Source organism: Lynx canadensis, chromosome C2, assembly GCF_007474595.2.
Source record: "Lynx canadensis isolate LIC74 chromosome C2, mLynCan4.pri.v2, whole genome shotgun sequence".
Lineage (NCBI taxonomy): Eukaryota > Metazoa > Chordata > Mammalia > Carnivora > Felidae > Lynx > Lynx canadensis.
Genome location: NC_044311.2, coordinates 87,219,951 through 87,240,672, shown reverse-complemented (window position 1 = coordinate 87,240,672; position 20,722 = coordinate 87,219,951). Strand labels below are relative to the sequence as shown.

General features: G+C 52.8%; 1 protein-coding gene across 10 annotated transcripts in view; it reads right to left on the bottom strand.

Annotated features, from left to right (window-relative positions):
• TNK2 (tyrosine kinase non receptor 2) overlaps positions 1-20,722 on the bottom strand; it is a 45,765-nt gene that overhangs the window by 11,648 nt on the left and 13,395 nt on the right. For 7 of the 10 annotated variants that reach the window (XM_030328662.1, XM_030328663.1, XM_030328659.1 and 4 more), the window contains exons 2-9: positions 7,670-7,850; positions 6,575-6,645; positions 4,435-4,656; positions 3,297-3,449; positions 2,517-2,794; positions 948-1,074; positions 389-535; positions 210-304 (exon numbers count right to left, since the gene is read on the bottom strand). In XM_030328662.1, coding sequence (XP_030184522.1) covers positions 210-304; positions 389-535; positions 948-1,074; positions 2,517-2,794; positions 3,297-3,449; positions 4,435-4,656; positions 6,575-6,645; positions 7,670-7,832 — 1,256 coding nt within the window. In that variant the 5' untranslated portion in view covers positions 7,833-7,850. Of the gene's footprint in view, positions 1-209; positions 305-388; positions 536-947; positions 1,075-2,516; positions 2,795-3,296; positions 3,450-4,434; positions 4,657-6,574; positions 6,646-7,669; positions 7,851-11,482; positions 11,771-20,722 lie in introns of those variants that run through there. The other 3 variants (XM_036064295.1, XM_030328664.1, XM_036064296.1) reach the window with 2 other exon arrangements.

Here is a 20,722-nt window from a genome sequence, read left to right as displayed (position 1 = left end):
CAGGGAAAATCCCTCTTAGCAGCAGCATCTGGTACTTAACCCCAGGCACTCAAGACTGGACCCGGGCCTGTCCTCCCCTTACTGCCCAGCTCAGGCTCCCCACAGCCTGTGTTGCCATGGGAACCTTGGAGGCAGAAGAGCTCTCAGCCAGCAGGCCCCTCCACCCTGCACCCTTCAAGGCAGTGTAGGCGCAGCCTCACGCTCCCTACCTTCCCTCGATGACAGTGATGACATCATTCATCTGGATGTGCAGCTTGTCTGGCTCCTCAAAGTCCTGAAGTGCCCTCATGTCAGTGGGCTGGGCCTGGGGGCGGAGACCCGTCACTGCCCACCCTGGGACTGACCCCTGCTGGGATACCTCAGCCCCCATGGGCAGACCAGCCCTCACCTCCAGCAGGAAGTCCCTCAGGGCCACAAAGGTGGGTCTGTCCTCTGGCTTGTGAGCCCAGCACTGAACCATGACATTGTAGATATCCTGTGGGCAGTCCTCAGGCCGCGGCAGACGTTCCCCTTCCTTGTCAATCTTATGCAGAATCTGGCGGTGGGGTGGTGCAGTTTGAGCACAAGCAGAGCACCCAGCTCTTCACTTCCCACCTTCCCTCCAGCCCATGGAACAACTGGAGCTGTGGGCTGCCATGCCTGCACCCCAAAGAAAAGGTCTGTCTCCAGGAGCCTATCCCTGGGCCTCTGACCCTTATCCCCTGGCTGGGGCCTCTGGATAGGTGGCTATTACAAGGGAAAAGAATGTGAGCAAGCCCCAGTCTGCCCCTCTCCTGACCACTGGAGGCTCTTCTCTTTGCTCAACTATTTGAGAGGTCATGCAGACACCGGGCAAGGGAGACAGGAACTCCAGCAAATAAGAGCTAGTTCCAACAGGGCCAGGTTGGGAACCAGGAATCAAATCAACCCCCACCCATCCTGTAGGGAGCACATCTCCAGCCACTCACCTGACTGCCATTGAGGCCAATCCAGGGCTCCTGGCCATAGGTGAACATCTCCCACAATGTTACCCCAAACATCCAGGTGTCACTGGCATGGGAGAAGGTACGTGTCTTCAGGCTCTCGGGAGCACACCTGGCAGAGGCAGGGGTCAAAAAGAAGGCCCCTCAGAGCACACCCACCCACATCAGCCCAATGGACAGAACATATTCATTCAACAAATGTATTGTTACCCTGTGTGCCAGGCTCAACAGCAGGTACTGGGACACGTGCAAAGTGAACAGGGACAGGACATGTTGACTATGGGGTGCACAGATGGAGAAAATCATCTATGTTCATGTCTTTATTCACATGAAGCCTGGGGTAGGAAGAGGGTGAAATTCCCAGGTCAGGGAAGCCAGGAGGTCAGAGGCTACAGGAGTTGGTGAGGGGATAAGATCTCAGGCTGTTTTCTAATTGTGGTGGGAGGATGACAATTTCCGGATTTGGGGCAGGATCCTGGGATTTGGGTCATTTCAGCAGGAAGGTGTGGGTGGGAAATTTGGATAGGGTCTGGGGAAGAACCAAAACGGGTGGAAATAGTTACACTCACTTCACCCAAACATCCCACACTCCCTCTGGGACTCCCTTTTAGGTGAGGAAGAGAAATGTCACTGCAGTGAGGCCAGCAAAGGGGTATTCCGGGGTGGGGTGAGGTACAGAGCGACAGGGAAGCTGACCGAATGGAGTATCAAAGACTCTCTCCCGGGACTGGAGAGCTGGCCCTGCCACTCAAAGGGGGTGGGACCCAGGGACAGTCACTCAAGATCTCTAAAGCCTCACGGTCCTCATCTGTGAAACACGAGTAACAATAATCTGCTTATTTCACAGTGCTACGATAAGGGGACCTTATAATTTACCATCCAAACCAGGATGCTTGGGTGTGAAGGGGGTGCTATTAATTACTCCAGAACAACAGGCATAACGTAATCTGAAATGTATGGTCACTCTACATATAAAATCAGTTATTAGTTAGGGTGACCATGCATCCTGGGTGAGAAGGGTGCTCTGGCAAGAACTAGATCTACTCCTCCCGCCCCAAAACAAGGAGACTACACTCCTCTGGGTGCCTCCAAAGCCAGTGGACCACGATGGTGTCAGCACAGGATGAGTTCACACAGGAGCTAGGGTAGGGCCAGGTAGCACCTCAGTGTGCAGGTTAAACATCCCTGGTCAGTCTACAAGGCCCAGTATGGTCTGGCCCTGCCTGCAGCTAGCTCTACCTGAAACATACTTGCCAACCAGTCTGCCTGGCGAACTTCTGGTATTTCAGAAGCTTAATACGGAGTCCTATAGGATGCCTTTTTGAACTCCCGCAGCACTTATCCCCGTGCACCACAGTACCTGGTACATGGGCCCAGAGAATTCCTGGATGAATGAGTGAATGGACTGCGCACAAGAAGGGCATCCCAGACCCAGAGAAGACAAAGGCTGTTGTGGTTACAGAAGGCCTGGAAACTCTGAGGCCCGGGTACACAGGGACCAAGAGGGGTAGGACGGGGTCCAGGCCCTGTGAACCGGCAGCACCTGTCCCTCACCAGGCAAAGGGCACCTTGCGATGCTCTTGCATGACATAGTGGTCGTCATTCTGGGGTAGTGCACGCATCAACCCGAAGTCCCCAATCTTGACCAGGTCACGGGTGGCCAACAGCAGATTTCGGGCAGCCAGGTCACGGTGAATAAAGCGCTTGGACTCTAGGTAGCCCATGCCCTCAGCCACCTGCACGGCGTAGCGGCTCAGAGTTCCCAGGAGGAAGTGGCCCTGGTGCTTGCGCAGCCGGTCCAACAACGATCCCAGCGGCGCCAGCTCTGTCACCTGAGGCCACGGAGGAGGCAGGAGGAGTAAGCGTGGCTGAGCCCTGCCCCTCCCTCAGTGCCCCAAGCTGGATGCTCCTTCCTGGCCTGCCCTCGGGGGACCTCTGAGAGTTCTACAGCTTCCCAAGCCTCTCCCTCCAGGTAACATGGGAACCTGAGGCCCGAGAGAAGCAACCCACAGAGGCTCAGATTAGAATTTCTAAAAACTAAACTCTAAAAAAAATAATAAAAATAAAAAATAAAAAATAAACCCTAGGGCCAGTCCCTCCTGTGAGTGCGACTCTCTGTCAATGAGCACAAACAAAATCCAAAGACAGACATGGGCTCCAGCGGACACAGTACCAGGCTGGGCCCCCTAGGAGCCAGTCTGCCACATCAGGTGGGGGACCAAAGCATCTTTGTCAGGATGGAGGGAGTAACCACCACACAGGCAGGAGGAGGGGCAGATCTGGGGGGCCCAGAGACCCTGCTTGAGCACCTTGCCCTCTGCCCACAGCACTCACCATCTTCATGGGCGGCGTGAGCACCACACCATAGAGACGAATGAGGTTTCGATGGTCCAGGGAATGCATGGCATTAACCTCCCGGATAAAGTCATCCATGGCCTCTGGCTGGCTTAGCACATCAGGCTTCAGGCACTTCACAGCCACACTCACCTGCCCAGAGTGGGGAGCAGAAGTCAGGACAGGTCCCAGGCCCCAACACTCTGAGCCAAACTGTCCCTCCCTCCAACTCAGCCCAAATATCCCTGCCTCAGATCTGCTCATCTGGATGGATGAGCATGTATGTCACAGGTGTCTGTGGGTTGGCTGGGAGAGGGCAGACCTCCCTTGGGCCTCTCCTTCCTGGGGGAACGTCCAGATTAAACAGCAACCGTAAAATAAGAGATGATCAGTATGATGGCAGAATATTAAAATCTTGTAATAAGATGGGATATTAAAATGTTTTTGGTGTGGAAGGAAAATGCTGTAAATATAATGACAAGAAACTAATCTATAGTGACAGAAATCAGAATAGTGCTTCCCTTGGATAAAGAGGATACTCAGTAGAAGAGGCAGGAGGGAGCCTTCTGGGTGCTGGAACTGCTCTTAATCATGATCTGGGCAGTGGTCACATAGGTCCGTGCATATGCAAAAATTCACTAAGCTGTCCACTCAAGAACTATGTGCTTTATTGTATACATGCTACCTATCTTTCTGGGGAAAATGTTTAGAATACCAAGATGAAAAGGCAAGGTTTTAAAAGTTGCATTCAAAATTTGTATCTTCACCAAATTCAACAAAATACCTGGGGTGAAAAAAAGCAGAAATGCTAACTCTGCTTCCCCTGAGTGAGGGGATTACAAACAATTGTTTTTTCTTATTTTTTAAAAAGTTTTCAAACTTTTACAGTAAGTAAATTATTTTCATAATTGAAAAAAGAAACAGAGGTGTCTAATTAAACCTGAGCATGTAGTCCAGAGGAAGCCCCTTTCTGATCTGTGCCCAGCCACACACACCACCATCCCAGCAGAGGGGAAAGATCTGCCTCAGAGGGTAGAGTCGGGGAAGGCCAGGGTGGAGGGAGAGTGGGGATGGACTCTGCCAGAGTCTCTTAGAGGCCTGTCCCTCTGGCACACCCCACATGACCCAGAAAGCTTACCGTCTTCCCCGAGGGGGCGTCCCACTCGCCCCTGCGCACCACGCCAAAGGAGCCATCTCCTAGCTTCTCGAAGAGATGCAGGTCCTTCTCCCCAATGAGGCATGTAAGGCTCTGCAAGGGCCCCTCCCCTGCTGGGCCCCCTGGAGTGGGCGAGGTCTTCCGGAAGGTGCTCTGAGAGTGATGAGGAGGGAACTCAGCCTCCAGTCGCTTTCCACTGAACACCTGTTTGAAGGCAGCCAGGGGCCAGATGGAACTCTGAGGTCCCAGAGCCAGTCACTCAGTCCGGCCCACAGGATCCTCAGCTAGGCCTCGAGAGAGGTCCTGGCTTTGCCAAACTGCCAGGGGGCAGCCTGGCTGGAGGCCCACCCACCCCCCACCTCCAGATCACACCCTCAAACAGGAACCCACAGTCTCAGTGTGGCCTCAGAGTATGTGCCAGAAATGGACTGACAGGCATGTAGCTCATGACTGCCATAGCCCCACACCCAGCTGTAGGGTCAGGGACAGCCTAAAGCCACTCCAGACCCTTCTTGTGCACCACCTGTCCCTCCCTATCCCCCTACCCAGCACAGACTCGGGCCCCTAACCAGAGCAGATGGGCAGGAGCCTGAGGGGCCCTCCACAAACACCTCCCTGTCCATTTTTAGCCTTGGCCCCTTCTCTGGGTTGCCCATTTGGCGCTGTCTGTCTCCACCCTCCCTGGGGAGCTGACTGCCCTTCATCCTGCCAGGGGAGAGGATAATTTGAGCCTGAGGTTAGACCGTGAATGTGTGCGGGGTGGGGGTGGGGGGGTATGTGCAGATGAAGCAAGGTCTTGCTGGGGAAAGGCCTGGGAAGACAGCTGGGCTTCTGGAGGAGCTAGATCTGAGAGCTGGGAAACGAAGACTGGAGGTGACTCTGTGACCTGGGATGTGGAGGGAAGGGGTCAAAGGTCAAGGGACAGGAGGAAGGAGACCCTGAGTAGCACAGTTGGCCCCATTAGTCTGACTGGGGCTTCCAAAGCCTTGGCCTCAGGCTGCAGACTCTGTCCCTCAAAGGCTGGCAGAACCTTGTCCGTATGGGGTAGGCGTGTTTCCAATCTGAGAGCCTCTTCTAGCCACTGCTCCGTCCTTCATCCTAGTAACTGAAATCTCTTATGTTTGTAAGCAGTGTTCAGCTAACAAGGCCCTTCACAGCCTTTATCTCCAGGGACCTTTTCCGCCGCCCCGTGAGGGGAACTGGGCACAAGTGCCACCACCACGGTTTTACTGAAGACATGCCTCAAGTCTGGAGAGGTTCGCTGACTGACCTGAAGACCTCCTGCATGGTGGTCCAAGATCCCCAAACCCTGGCACACCGCACAGCTCCTCCCTCCTACCTTCACCCGCCCAACAAACTCATCCTTCCCTAAAACCTGGGCAAGGGACCAGGACAGTGTCCCCAGAAAAGGCCACAGGCTCCCAAGAGACAGCCCCTTTGCCAGATCGCAGCCAGGAAATCTCTGCTGCCCAATCCTAGTCCAGCTGTTCTGCCCTGCCCACCCCCCATCCCAGCCCTGAGGCCAGAAGTGGGGAGGGAAGGCCCCTGGCTGGTTCACTTCCTCTCGCATTGTCTTCCAGACAATGGGCAAAGTTCCACTGAGTCAGACCAGGGACTCACCACTCCACAGACCCAAATTAGGGCAAAGGGAAAGGGGGGCAGATTGTGGGGAAGGAAGTGGTCAGCAGGGCCAGATGACCAGAGAAACCCTCTGCAGACTAGGGAGGGCAGGGGGCGGGGGAGGGAAGCAAGGCAAAGATGTGCTAGGTCCAGACAGTCCCCACCACTCTGTCCTGGACACTGGCCCCAACACTCAGACTGAGCAAGGGCTCAAGTTACGGCGCACTTGTCAACGGGTGCCTGCTCCACACCCAGCGCCACTGCACAGCGGGAGGGGAAGTAAAGCCATTGCCGCACACAGGCTACTCACGTGCCATCTCTGGTGGAGACAGACACTTAGCTGGGTGGTCCTACAAGTACCCTGCCCGGTAAGACCTTGGAGGAGGGAGGTCTGTACAAAATACAAGATCATACCTGCCTGGGAATGGGGGAGTTTCCTAGGACTAACATCAGAGCTGGGCCTGCAAGGCTGCCCACCCCATCTTGTTCCTCATTCACGCACCTTGCTCATCCAAGACTTGCGTTTGCACATGGCCTTTCTCCTCTTCACAGCCTCCCACAATCGCCGCTGTCCTGCAGAGAAAAAAGGGGAATCAAATGCTGTTAAGGTAGTTCACAGCCCCCAGGGCCCCCACTTGCATGCTTCCTTGGTCCCCCTGGGGTGGGCCCACCACTAGATACTGCCCAGCACAATGACACCAAGGAAACAGACCATTCTAACCAACCAGGGGCCATAGTTAGCCAGATGGTCACAGCATTCCACTTCTAGGCAGTGGTTCTCAAACTAGATGGAGGTGTTTAACCACCAAAATTGAACAGCAGTGGTCTTTTTCCAACCCTCAAGGGGGAAAAAAAGGCAATGTGTAGGATTTACCCAATTTTGTGTTTTTCTCCCATAAAATTTTATTGTTACTAGCATCAGATACCAACTATCCAATCCCAAAGTAGTCTATGTCAGTGTCTAATTTAGCACATTACTTATTCAGCTATTTTAAGTTGAATATACTAATAAGTTTCTAATGCTCTACAAGGAATACCATGGCTTCTAGATGCTATGATCACTACTTTTAGGATAAAAACTTATAGAGCATATTTTTGTGCATGGGAAAGAGACAGAATGAGTTCAATTTAAAGCAGATCTTTGCGAGGGAGAGAGAAAAAGAGACAGATTAAGAGAAAATTTGCAAATCATCTGAGGGTTTTTAATCTTCTCTTCTCCATACAGATCTCTGGACATTGACCCCTCTGATGTTCAGAATGGTGAACAGAGCAGACTCAATGCCATGTTTATAAAGGAGGAGGATATGGAGGAAATACATCCTACAAACGTCTGAACAAACCAAAAGCAGTATTTTTTCAATCCTGAGAATCCAGAGCTTTAAGTATGACTTCATTCTCCTCACACTCCAGTTCACCTTTACAACTGCTAACTGTTCTCATGCACTCACTGCGTGCAGCATCTACTGATGCAGCGAGAGTTCTCAGCTATGCCACCCCATGGAATAAGGAGGAGGGCTCTTCCAACTGGCAATCCTGAGGATAGAGGAGGTAAACGGTCAGTGGGGAAGCAACAAGTAAGGCCAATATCCCCACCTACCAGGCCGGCCCATGCCAATCTTCTCCAGGTCCTCATTCTTGACATACTCAAAGTGGGACAGGCGGGTAACATTGAGGTCATCGCGGAGCCGCAGGAAGTACTGTTGTAGCTGCACCTCGGACAGCAGCTCCAGCAGCCAGCCCGTGCCCTCCTCGGGCTGCATGCTGCTGCTCCCCAGCCTCTGTGGGGAAGGAAGAATGGCTCAGGGACCAAGGGGTACAGGGAGGTGGCAGGGGACCCTGTCCTGAGTGTCCTAGGCTCACCCACATTCTACTAAACTGCTTCAAGGGAAGGACTCAAACCATGTTCTTGCTCCCCAAAACAACTGTACAGAATGGCCTATACTCCTGTGCCCCTCTTCCTGCCAGCAACAAGGGTAGAATTAGGGCAACTGGAATACAGCCCAGGCCCTGGAGTCAGGGTCTTAAGCCCAAACTCTGTGATCTGTGGCTGAGTGATATGAGATCAACCTCTCTGCTTTCAGAGAGTCACAAGCCCTTTGAGAACAATGAAAACTATCGATTATGTTTCCAAGAAAACATACACATTCTTACTCATGAAGTTTCCATTAAAAAATTGGGGGGTGGGGCGCCTGACTAGCTCAATCAGTCGAACATGCAACTCTTGATCTCAGGGTTTTGTATTGTAGAGATTACTTAAAAAATATTTTTAAAATATTTTAAAAAACAATTGGTGGGGGAGGGGTGCCTCCCCTCAGTCGATTAAGCATCCGACTTCAGCTAGGTCATGATCTCGCGGTTCATGAGTTCAAGCCCTATGTCTGGCTCTGTGCAGACAGCTCAGAGCCTGGAGCCTGCTTCGGATTTTGTGTCTCCCTCTCTCTGCCCCTCCCCCACTCACACATTGTCTCTCTCTCTCAAAAATAAATAAACATTAAAAAAATAGAAAAAAAAAAACAATTGGAGGGGGGGTGCAGGGTCCCTTGAGACCTATCCATAGGCTCCTTGGACCTGGTGGACCCCAGGGAAAGAAAGCACTGTGGACTAGATGAGCTCTAGCTAAGTTTCACCCAATGCCTGACACCACCAGAGGCTGTCCCCTCACCATCCCACAGACCACTCAAGTGCCCTTAGAACCACAGTGAGTGGAAGACAAGAGGCAGGCAAAGGCTGGCTGGGGTCAGCTTTCAGATGCCAGCTCAAAGAGGCAGCCCTGCTTAGCTCCATCAACAGTTGTCACCATAGACTACTGCCCAATGTCATCAAAGCTTTTAATTTTTTCAAGAAATACTGGAAATCTGAATCTATATGTGAAATCTGACCACTAAAATTCTTTTTGAAAAGGTAATATATGCACATGGTAAGATATTCAAAAAGCACACAGGAGCCATAAAGTCTCATTCCCTGCCATACTGTACAGCCACCTAGCCCCCTGTCCCCAAAACCAGCTGCCATAAATGACTTTTACACATCCTTCCAGACTTTGTTTCGCCCCCACACACACACATTTACCCATTACCCACACCATTCTGTTCCTTGTTTTCACTTAACATTACATCTTTCTCTTGACTTTTTAATTATATCGACTAATTCAAGTTTGAAATACACACACACACACACACACACACACACACACACACGCTGTGCAAGCCAAGCAAAACACATGTGCAGGCTATAATCAGCCAATAGGCCACCAGTGAGTGACCTCTGACCTACACTCTGTGCGGTCCAGAGAAAGAGGACAGGGCACCCATAACACAAAGCAGCCTGGCCCACCAGACACCAAGCCCATCCTTGTCCAAGTAAGACCCAACAGAGCTGAGAGCTTGTCCAGGCCGGCCCCTGACCTGTGTTCAATCCCCACGGAGGAAAACCCACAAGAAGGAAAAGGCCAGCTGCCCCTCGACACCCCACAAGTCAGAGGTGGCCTTGGCCTCCAGCTCTCAACACAGGCTCACCAAGAGAAGCCGGCGCTTGCAGCCCAGGCGGAGCATGAGCCTCCTGCCCCCACAGTTCCCAGCGGTGTTGCCAGCCTAGCAGCAGGACATCAGAGCTTCCCAGGCAGCTCAGGGCAATGCAAAGAGTGACAAACGGGAATGAGAAGCCCTCAGTTCAAACCCTGGCTCTTCCACCAAGGCAGCTGGGCCAGAGGGGGGTTTTTAAACTTCAAGCTGTGACCCTTTACCTAGATGGTTCCCATGAGGTCTGTGCAGCCTCCTAGGGGACATTCTTGGATGTTGGGGGGCCACTAGTGGCATTTAGTGGGTAACTGGGGGACAAGAATGTAAGTTATCCTGTAATGTGCAGGGGAGTCTCACACATTGTCCCAAATCCCACACAACTTAATTCGTGCGGGTGAAAAACTGGTTTATAAACATCTGAACCTAGAATCGAATTCCATCTTAACATGAGCAAAAATGTATTTTTTGGTTTTTAATACACACTGAATCTTCCTAGAACAGAACTATGGTGTAAAATGAGGGAACACTGACCTTTGCTTTGTTCAGAACTTAGCAAAAGTTGTTCACTAATCAGAAAAATGTCACTGAAGGCAACCTGCCCTTATTATTTCCAAACCCCACTCTTGATCAGCACTTGTAGACGCTGCCTCCACGGTGGACCTCCTAGAGGTGTTAGCACTGACTACCTCATCACGTCAGAGTGTACAGACATACCAGAATACATGAAATGCTATCATCACTTTCCTTTTATTTCTCCTTTATACTACAGGTGACATCGTGTTGACTGACTACACACACACAGTAAAAAAGTTATATTTTTATTATTTTTATTTAAGAAGAACTATAAAAATAACTCTAACATTTCAACTACACTTATTATATGCCAGGCACGGTTCTAAGCGTTTACCTGTATTAACTCACTTATCCTCAACAAAACCATTTGTTACACACAAGGGAGTGCATGGATGTTAAGAGGACAGGGCACTGCTGCTTTCCAGAAGAAGGCCCCAAAGGTGCACTGTGAAAATCACTGACCTAGGCCGTGTCTCTCCGCAGCCTGGCCAGGCAGGGCCAGCCAGCACTTCCACCATCACTACCCTGTCCCTGGAGCAAAGCAATTGCACCCACTACATGCCCCACGATGTGGCCTGCCAGCAGGGCAAGCAGTTTGAAGTCTCCCTCTTCTTCTTGCCCAGTCTCCAAGTCTCAGGGTTCTAGACTCCCCACTCCCACCCTCTCTGGGGGCAACTGCTCAAAGCCATGCCCTGGGTGGTCAGGACTTGGGGAGACACACAGCCCTTCCCCTGAAGCTGTGCAGAAAGCACAGTCTGGCATGTTCCTTTTCCCTGAGACACCAGCTAACAGATCTCCCTGCTCAGCTGGACACTCCCCTCCCTGCTCACCAGCCCCAGGGACAGGGTTGCTCTGCGTAGGGGTGTGTGGGGGACAGGGAAGAACACTGGGATCCCAGTGAGAAGAAAGCAATCAGGGTCTTAGTTCTGTCTCTACCACCAGGGTGACCCTGGATAAGCCCCTTCCCCTTGGCTAAGTGCCCCTTCCCCGCCAAGTTTCTTTGTCTCTGAAGCTTTCCCCCCCACCCTGCTCACAGTCTTCAGCTGTGCGTGTGCCTGGCCCCCAGTACACCCACAGTCCCACACCTGTGTCTGACGTGTGGCGTGGCACTCTCCAGACACGCACATTTCCCGCATACACTTTGCTAACATGCTCACCAACCAGAATGCAGCAGCTGAGGGGAGAGGCCCTGGTCTCAGAACCCCTATCAAGCCCTCAGCCATTCCCGGTCCTGTCCTCTGCTCCTCAGTGAAGTGCTGGCTCTGAGGGGCTGACCCAGTCCCCAGTCAGTCCTACCCACATCCCCAGCCCCCACTCACTGTGTACAGGCGTCGCCGTAGTCTGGCCAGGAGAGGGAAAGAAAGCTCCAGGCCAGGGAACCGACGGGCTGCTGGCATCTCCACGGAGCTGGACCCCCTGACTGGGACCCTGGGACTTTGGCCCAAGATATGAGGGAGCAGAGCCTTTAGCTCCTGAATTTAAGGTTCTGCCCAGAAGGGAAGTTGGCCAAAGACCTGCTCCAGGAGTCCCCCAAATCCCACAACAGGAGTGGGAAATGGGACAGAAGAAGAGGGTGGGCTCCTTTTCTTTGCTGCACAGCTGTTTCCACAGCTGGCTAGTCTGGCAGGAGGTGAGCTCTTCTCTGGGCTGGCTGCAGCCTGGGTCCTCTGTCCTGTTTCTCTGACTTCTCTTCAGTGCAGTGGTCACAGCTCAGCCCTACTCCCTGGCTCCCCCGCCTGACTGCCCTCCCTCCCTCGTCCCTCCCTCCCCGGCTGAGCAGCTCTGACACTGGCTGAAAAAGGACCTTTCTGAATCACTGCCAAAAGGGTGGCGGGAATGAGGGGACTCTTCCTCCCAGCCACCCGCGCTGGCCCCCCTGCCTCCCCATACACAAGGCCCCCTGTCTTTGGCTTCCACCCCAGCCCCCATAGCTGCAGACAACTCTTGGGATTTTAGGGTGGGGGCTATGTGAATCAAGCAGCAACGTACAAAGAGGGGCTACAGGCTCCTACATGGGCTTGTCTGGGGCTGTGGGGGCTAGAACACAGCCTGAGTTGAGGGCCTGGACCCCAGACAGACATTCCTGGGCCCTGCAGGCAGACCCTTCAGAGACCCTCCCCCATCTCCCAGTCCCAGTCTTGGCTGGGCGTCTCCTGGCTCAGGCCCTAATGTGGCCCTGTTACCCTGGTGCCCGACGGAAATAGGAGGCCAGCAGCCTGCCAGAGTGGGGCAGTCCAGCCAAGAGCGAGGGGGGTTGTGGGGGTGAGGAATCTCCACCCCCTCCCCTGGGGTTGCCTTGCACTGCCCACAACATCCAGGGTGCCTCCTCCCCCAGACCAGCTAGCTAAGATCCAAAGCCCCTCTAAACAAACAAATATGCCCCTAGACCCTGCTGGGATGTCCTCACTCCAAAGCAATAGGATTCTAGGCTATAGGATGTTTCTTGTATAGCACCCCCAAACACAGGCAACAGCCTCAGCTAAAAAGAACTGGAGAAACTCCACCAAGCCCCCATTGGCCCCCCATGTTCCTACAGCTGACAAATGATCCCTCTGCCCCTCCTCAAGAGTACCAGCTGCTCCTACACCCCCCTCACTACAGCCCCCAGACACACCTGACAGCTGCAGGAAGTCCTCGCAGGCTCCCTCAGCAACCCCTCCCCCCATCAGCAGCCATGTCCAGAGAGCCCGTTTCTTGTACACTGTTCTCTTGTCCCTATCCAGCTGGCTACTAGCTCTGGGAACCCCAGCTGGATGGTGGGGCAGACAGCTGGGTGAGAGTTTTGGGGAGTTAGCATCTTAGGCTCTCTTTCCAGGGCCTCTCTTAGTGCCCAGCCTTCTTAGCAGGGAGATTACCTGAAAGGTCAGCCATTTCCTGGTCCAACCCTGTGGAGGGGTAGGGGGTGTGGGTGTTGGGGGACATGCCAGCTCTCAAGCTCTCAGTCCCTCCTCCTCATCCCTGTGTCATCTACCACACAAAGCTCGTGGATCCAGCCAGGTATAGCCTCCCCTTGGTCCAGTGAATCACCAGTCTGAGGCTGGGGTCAGAGCTAATAGACAAGATAAGGCCGGGCTGAGATCACACTGGAAATGACTTTTCCCAAAACCCTGGCAGACAATGCCCTTGGCTCAGAGAAGCCTACTGCCTACTTCCCACCAGGCACCACCCTGAAGGAGCCCCAGGGACCTGACTTTAGGGGACAATTTAAGCAAAATTACTCCCTCTACTGCAAAAGGGGGGCTGCTGGATCAGAATGGCCAGATTAAAGAGTCTAGCCACCCCCAAAAGATGTGTCCCAAATCATTCAGAACCCCATGCCTGGCTCTTCCCTTAGACCTTGGGTAAGAACAAGCCTCAACAACTTGGTCAGCAATCCAGCTGCAAAAGGCTGTGAGGAAAAGCAAAGCCTGGTCAGAGCTCAGGCCACTTCTTGGACCCCTTCTCTCAGACCCGGAAAACAACCTCCACCTTTTCTGTCCCCCTTAGTCCTGTCAGCTATCGCCCTCTGCCGACCAAGAGAGAAAGTGCTTGATCTCCAAGCAGAAGGGAAGCAGCCCCACGAATAACGATCATATTTCCTAAAGCAAATAAGGGCATTTCGCTTGATATGCATATTCAAAAGTAAGCAGGAATGTCCAGGGAACAAGGACTCAGTGCCCATAAAAGACTACACCCAAAGCCTGGCACTGCTTCTGGTGCTCCCACCAGGTGTTGAAGAAAGCCCAAAAGGCAGTTTAACTGGGTCCCAAAGAAACCGGAGACACTGAGGCAGGTGGCAGCATCAGTAATTTCCCACCACTGACTTGCCCCTCACCCACCACATACACACACAAACACCTCATTACCCAGCCTCTCAGCCCCCAGGATCTGTCCTGGGGCCCAGAAGCACAGATGCCCCTCACTCCTGAGAGGCTGCTGCGGAGCAGGGCTGGGCCCTCAGCTCATTGGCAGATGATGGGGTCTAGGACCCAGCTACCTGGCTATCCCCCAGGCCTCTCCCATTACCTGCTGTCCCTCCTCACCCCCAGCCAGGCGCTGATATGCAGATCTCTCCCCCATGGCACCCAAACTCCCGGGCGTTAGAGCCAGGGAGGAGAGCAGAGCCCTCCCGCAGCCCCCGCCCCTCCAGCGGCACCGGCAGCGGCAGCGTCACTGCCCTGCGTCCCGAGGGGCCGGGCCTCCAGCATCCTCCAGAAGGAGGGCAGGGGCTGCTTGAGCGCCTCAACCGAGAAGGCTGGTCCGTACCCCACAGCATACCCACCCACAGCCTCATATCCACCGCTGGTTGGCCAGTGCCGGAGATGAGCCCGGATGGTTGGATGGTCGCCGTCACCTATGCCGGGCCTGCGACCGGCCCCTCCCCCAATCGCTTCCCCAGCCTCCATTCCAAGGAGCCGCCGCCTCTCGCCTCTCCGCAGCACCACCTGCTGACCCCCGGAGACATCCAGGTGCCTCGACCCCACCTCCACTGACCGCAGGGCCACAGCTCGCCTCAGCTCCTTGGCTACCTCCATGATCCCTGAGCTCCACTGCCACCAATTAGGTCCTGGGGAATCAAGACCTCCCATATAAGGAGGTCCACCCAAGAGGCTCACAGGAAAGGAGCCCCATCCTGACTCGGCCTGAGACCCCCCCCCCTCCGTTCACTGGGGCCTGAAGCCTATCCCCCCAATCCGTCCGGCTTCCACCAAGCTCCAAGCATGCGCCCACCTGCCGGACTCCCTGCCGCTCCACTCCGCACTCCACTGCACTCCACTCGCTCAGCGCCCCGAGAACCTGCCCAGTCGTAGAAGCCACGCCTCCGGCACCAGGAGGGAGACCACAGCCCGCCCCTGCCCCACGCCTCTTCCCAGCCCGGCCTTGACATCTCCCTAGCCTCCCCGTCCCCCTCCCCCAAGACTGCACAGGCTGTGCGCAAGGGAGCTCAGGGCAGGGCATAGTGCTGGGGCTGACCTCTGGCCTCAGTAGAGTGCCTCGAGTGCCCACACTCCCCGCCGTAGGAGCTGCTCCAACACGTGCCCACGCCGGGCTCTGCCACCCAGCACTGGGGCGAGGCCGTTGCCTAGTGATCAGGAAGTCCTACTGCAGAGGCTCCTCCTCTCCCTCCCGCCCTGAGGGCCTCAAGGCGCCCCACGCACACCCTTTCATTGTGCTGGCATCTGAAGCATCCACTGACTCCTTAGTACCAGGTATTTAGGGCTGAGCTCAGGGCACCCTCCACTTCCGGGAGGGTTGGGGCAGAGGAGGAGGGAGATGCTGAGACACCTGCCCTCCGATCAACCAACTCAACCTTGAGGCTAAGGAAAGGGACCCCAGGAGGATACTGGGTGAGTTCCTATAAGGCTCAATCTCCTCACAAGTTCCTTCACCTTGAAGCATGCTGAGGTAGGGGATGACCCTGCCAGGCAGGAGATCTAATCCAGGCAGAAGTCCCTGGGTATCTTACAGCAGCTATAGCAGTTTTGTGGGAAGCTGCAAGAACCCAGCCAAAGTCAGGAAGCTGTCCTGACCCAAAGTCAGAGAAAAAGAGCATGAAAATGCCAGGCCCATCCATTCTTCCCTTCACTGGATGAATGGTATGATCCAAATTATTCCTCCTTCCTGCTTTCTCCCTATCTCCTCCCCACCCCCCCCCCCCTTACCCTCCCTTCCTAATGCCATTCTGCCAAGATTCCCACAGGATCCAAACTACCTTTAGGACTTGGGGGATCTACCCTACACGTATACCCCTGTAGTCTACAACTTGCCCCCATGTCTCTAAAGAGAGATGGGAGTGGCCAGGAACCAGCTTGCCTCTGCTGTCCACTCCCCTCCCCCAGCCTCTCCAGCAGCATCAGTGAAGTGACAAATCCACACTGAGGAGCAGACATGACATGTAATTTCCGGCCAAGAGATTTTTCCAAAACAATCTACCGTATTCTTGGGAATATATGCCAACCTCACCTCCAAGCCAGCCCTCTCCACCCCTGCCCTCCCTCTTCTCTAAGCTCTAGAGGGAAAACAACATATTGGGAGGAAGGGGGGGGGGGGGCTTATAGTTCCTCTCCCAGCCAGAGGATTATCTTGCCTCCACATGCCAGCCCCACAAAGCCCAGTCAACTTCAACTCACCCCTCCATACACAGGCCCCAAACTTCTGGACCAAGGCCAGGCTGGCTCCCCTTGGGACCTCATCCCAGAGGGAACTGCACCAAGCAACCCCACACCTTCAGGTCAGCCCAGTTCTGACATCACACAGATCTGGGGAGGAGGCTGGTCTGGGGCCAATGGAGAGAGGGGGTGATTCAGACACACACCATGGCTGTCCACACCCTCTCCATCTCCAGGACACAGGGGCCCCCTCCCTCCCAGGGGAGCTTGGCAGCTGTGGTTCTGAGGAGAGGCAAAGCTGAGGCATATTTGCTAGTGGTGCTGGGCCCATAGGCCCCAAGTCTAGCCCTGGAGCCTCTTTCCCATCCTCCTTAACTATTGATATTTCCCCAAGACTTCTGAACTCACCCTTCCTTCTCTTCTCAGTGGATGCTCTGCTCCCTGGGGGGTCACTTCCTCTCCCTCCCCTGCCCCAGGGCTCCAATTACCATGTGCTGTCTGTCTTTATTTCTGACCACCTGAAGCTCTAGGCCCACATTTACAGACATTTACAGGACAGCTCCACCAGGAGGATGCACAAGTACCACAAATTCTGTATAACCATACTGAGCTCATCATCACCCCCTTCAACTTAGCTAAGGCATGCTCCTATATCCCAACTGAAAATATCACAAGCCAATGCCAGCCACCCAGGCTAGAAACCTCACCCCTGGCCCCCCTGCAACTATAACTTCCTACCTTCCCCACTGGGCAGGACACAAAATCTTGTTTCTGCCTCCTCATTAGTCCTCCCAATCAATACCATTAGGATCAAGAGTCAGACAGACCAGATCTGAAATCTTGGCTCTGTCACTTTGTACTTGAGCAACTTTGGGGCAAATACCTTAACCTCTAAGACTCAATTTCCTCTCCTGTAAAATGGGAAGAAATAGCAGCACCTCCTTCACAGAGTGCAGATTCAATGAGATAATGAACAGCACACTTAGCACAGCACCTGGCACACAGCTGCCTATTGCTATTATTGTCATCTGAAGTCCCTCCCCTGCTTATATCCTTCTGTAACTCCTCATTGAGCCAAATACAAGGCCCTTCAAGATCCTCCCCTTGCCTATTTGTCCACCTCCATACCTCATCATTTTCTTCAAATGTCCATATTCCAGCCAAATTAAATACTTGCCCTTCCCTACACACACTCCCTTCTTTAATTTTTTTTTTAAATGTTTTTGAGAGAGACAGAGAGAGACACAGAGACAGCGGGGGAGGGGGCAGAGAGAAAGGGAGACACAGAATCCCAAACAGGCTCCAGGCTCTGAGCTGTCAGCACAGAGCCCAATGCAGGGCTTGAACCCACAGACCCTGAGATCATGACCTGGAGCCGAAGCTGGACGCTTAACCGATGAGCCATCCAGGCGCCCCACTCCCTTCTTGAATCTTAATGTTTCAGGGTGCCTGGGTGGCTCAGTCAATTAAGTATCTGACTCTTGATTTCAGCTCAAGTCATGATCTCAGTTCGTGAGTTAGAGCCTCATATTGGGCTCTGTGCTGACAGTGTGGACCCTGCTTGGGATTCTCTCTTTCTCCCTCTCTCTGCCCCTTTCCCACTTGCTCTCTTTCTTTCTTTCTCTCTCTCTCTCTCAAAAATCAAGAAAGAAAACTTTAGAAAAAAAAGAACATTTCTCATTAAAAAAATTTTAATGTCTCTGAGCTATTCTCTTTGTGACAGTCCTTCTCTTTGTCTACATGATGAATTCTTTTTTTTTTTTTTTAATTTTTTTTCAACGTTTATTTATTTTTGGGACAGAGAGAGACAGAGCATGAACGGGGGAGGGGCAGAGAGAGAGGGAGACACAGAATCGGAAACAGGCTCCAGGCTCCGAGCCATCAGCCCAGAGCCCGACGTGGGGCTCGAACTCACGGACCGCGAGATCGTGACCTGGCTGAAGTCGGACGCTTAACCGACTGCGCCACCCAGGCGCCCCACATGATGAATTCTAACACATCCCCCAAGACCCATGTCATCTCCTGTGTAAATTGCCATTTCCTACCTCTAAATGGTTATTTTTGCCATGCTTCCCATGTTATTCCGTTAAAATAATATTTGAAAACAGGAATGGTATAAACACACAACACAGTTAACTCTTGAACAACATGGGTTTGAATCGTGCAGGTCCACTAATGTGTGAATTTTTTCAATACGGTACAGTACAATGTATTTTCTCTTATGATTTTCTTAATAACAACATTTTCTTTTCTCCAGTTTACTTTGTTCTAAGAATATAGTACGTAATACATATAAAATGTAAAATATGTGCTGTTTATGTTATTGGTTAAGTTTTCCACTCAACCGTGGGCTATCAGTAGTTCAGTTTTTGGGGAGTCAAAAGTTATATGCAGATTTTAGACTGTGTGAGAGGTCAGCATTCCTAGCCCTCACGTGTTCAACAGTCAACTATAGTGTAGTACATGTGGAAAATAGCCAAATCAATGTATAATTTTCAAATTATCCATCACACTCTGATCCTTAAAGGCTCACTGTTCTTATAGCATTCTGTATCAATATATAATTCTACTGAGAGATTTTATGTACACACCTCTACTGTAGTTTGTACCCTGTAAAGTAACCAGCTGTTTTTATCTATCAACTTGAAGGCAGAAGCTGGCAAGGTATCTGGTCAAGAAGAGTTTCCTGAAAGAGACTTCAAACCCATAAGATGGACACTGGAGAAAGGGGGCCTGCTTTACTTCCAGAGGGTATCAGAAATAAGCCTCATTCCCCCACCCCACTCCCGCCCAGGCTTTGCTCCCTCCCAGTATTTCTAATCCAGAAAAGCAAGCACCTTCATAGAAAGAGGGGCTGCCAATCTCATTACAGCCACTCCAGTCCCAGTAAGCTACTTTGCTCCCACAAAGCCGTTTCAGCACCAGGGATGACAAGGCCAGTCAGTTGCTTATGCAGAGGGAGGGCCAGGAATTGGCCTTCTGCAGAAGGCTGCATTCTCACTAGACTGCAGGGACAGCTGGGGTAGGCGATACAACAATGTTGATGGGAAGGAAGCTCAGTTTGTCAGGCATCCCAGCCTCACCACGGGGGTCAAGGGAGTAACAGGGTGGGAAGGCAGGGCACAGAAGCAGGGAATCAGATCAGATACAGGGACCCACTATGCCTCATCTTCGACTCCAACAGAAAAGGAGGTGTGACTTTCAGAGAAGAAAGGAAAGAATCTACCTTTACACAGAACCTATCCACTATCCAGACCCACATTGAACTCAACACCTCCCCACATGTACCAACTTGATCTTGAAAGTATTTAGTTGCTGTTTCATGCTCCAGCGGCTCAAGATTGGCATGCCAACCCTGACACTCAGAGACAGGACACTGAGAGCCCTAACACATTCCTGGAGCACTCCTCCCACCAACAAAACCCTACTCATGTGTGACAGAGGATAAATTCCGGCAGCTGTCTGGATCTTGTGCACATGCACACCATGCACGCCCTGGTGCCAGGGCTCGGATGCAGGGCACTGCAGAAAGCTGCCTCTTGCCAATCCTCTGGCCCAGGCATCATCACAACACCAAGCGATGCAGTGACTCCCAGGAAGGGAGGAAGGATGCAGCACAGCTCCCAGCAGCCAGCCACTCCCAGAGCTCTTCTAGGGCTGGGGCTGCGCAGAGGCTGCCTGGCTGGTCCTCTGCCTGCTGGCTCAGGCCTCACCCCACCCCCACCCCTTCAGCAAGAGCCTAGAGCTGAAGGGGCCTATTGTTGAGCCCCGGAGGTGGGGTGGGGAAAGAAGCCAGAGCTGTGAATGGTAGAGCATTTATTCTGCAAGAGGGACTGCTCATCCCCTCTGGACCATGTCCATACCAGAACCCCAGGAGCTAGCAACACCCAGTGAAGGACAGGCTGCAGGGCCCAGGAGACAAAGGGACTGAACCTAGGAGTAAAAGAAATGTTGGACTACCTTCCCACTATATCCTGCCTATCCATTTTAGCAACAAAGAAACTGAGATCCTAAAAGGGGAAGGGACTTGTGAAACAAGGCACTTACGGAGCTATCTTTGGAAACAGATCCCTAGGAACTAGGGGAGATCAATAGTTCAGAGCGGTGGTGACTGTAGACACAGAGGAGCAGCCATACCAAGGTCAGGGATTAGTAAACGTAAGGACCCAGGAAGAGGAGGCCTTGCCTTATTAGAAGACACAGCGTACAGGAGACAGGCAGAGACAGGAAGAGCCCACTGTTCTTACACCCAGCTAAGGCCCTTGGCTCCAGGGCTCCCAGGAGATACAGCTGCTGAAGGAAGAGACCAAGCCAAAACTCTCACTCCAAACCCCGCCTCAGTCACCCACCATGCACCTTCTATGTGCTCACCCTGTGTTAGGGTTTTGGGGAAATAGGAAAGGGAAGGTATGTTCTGGGTCCTCAAGAAGACACTATGTGCAGGTTCTTTTATTTTTTTTAATAGAAAGC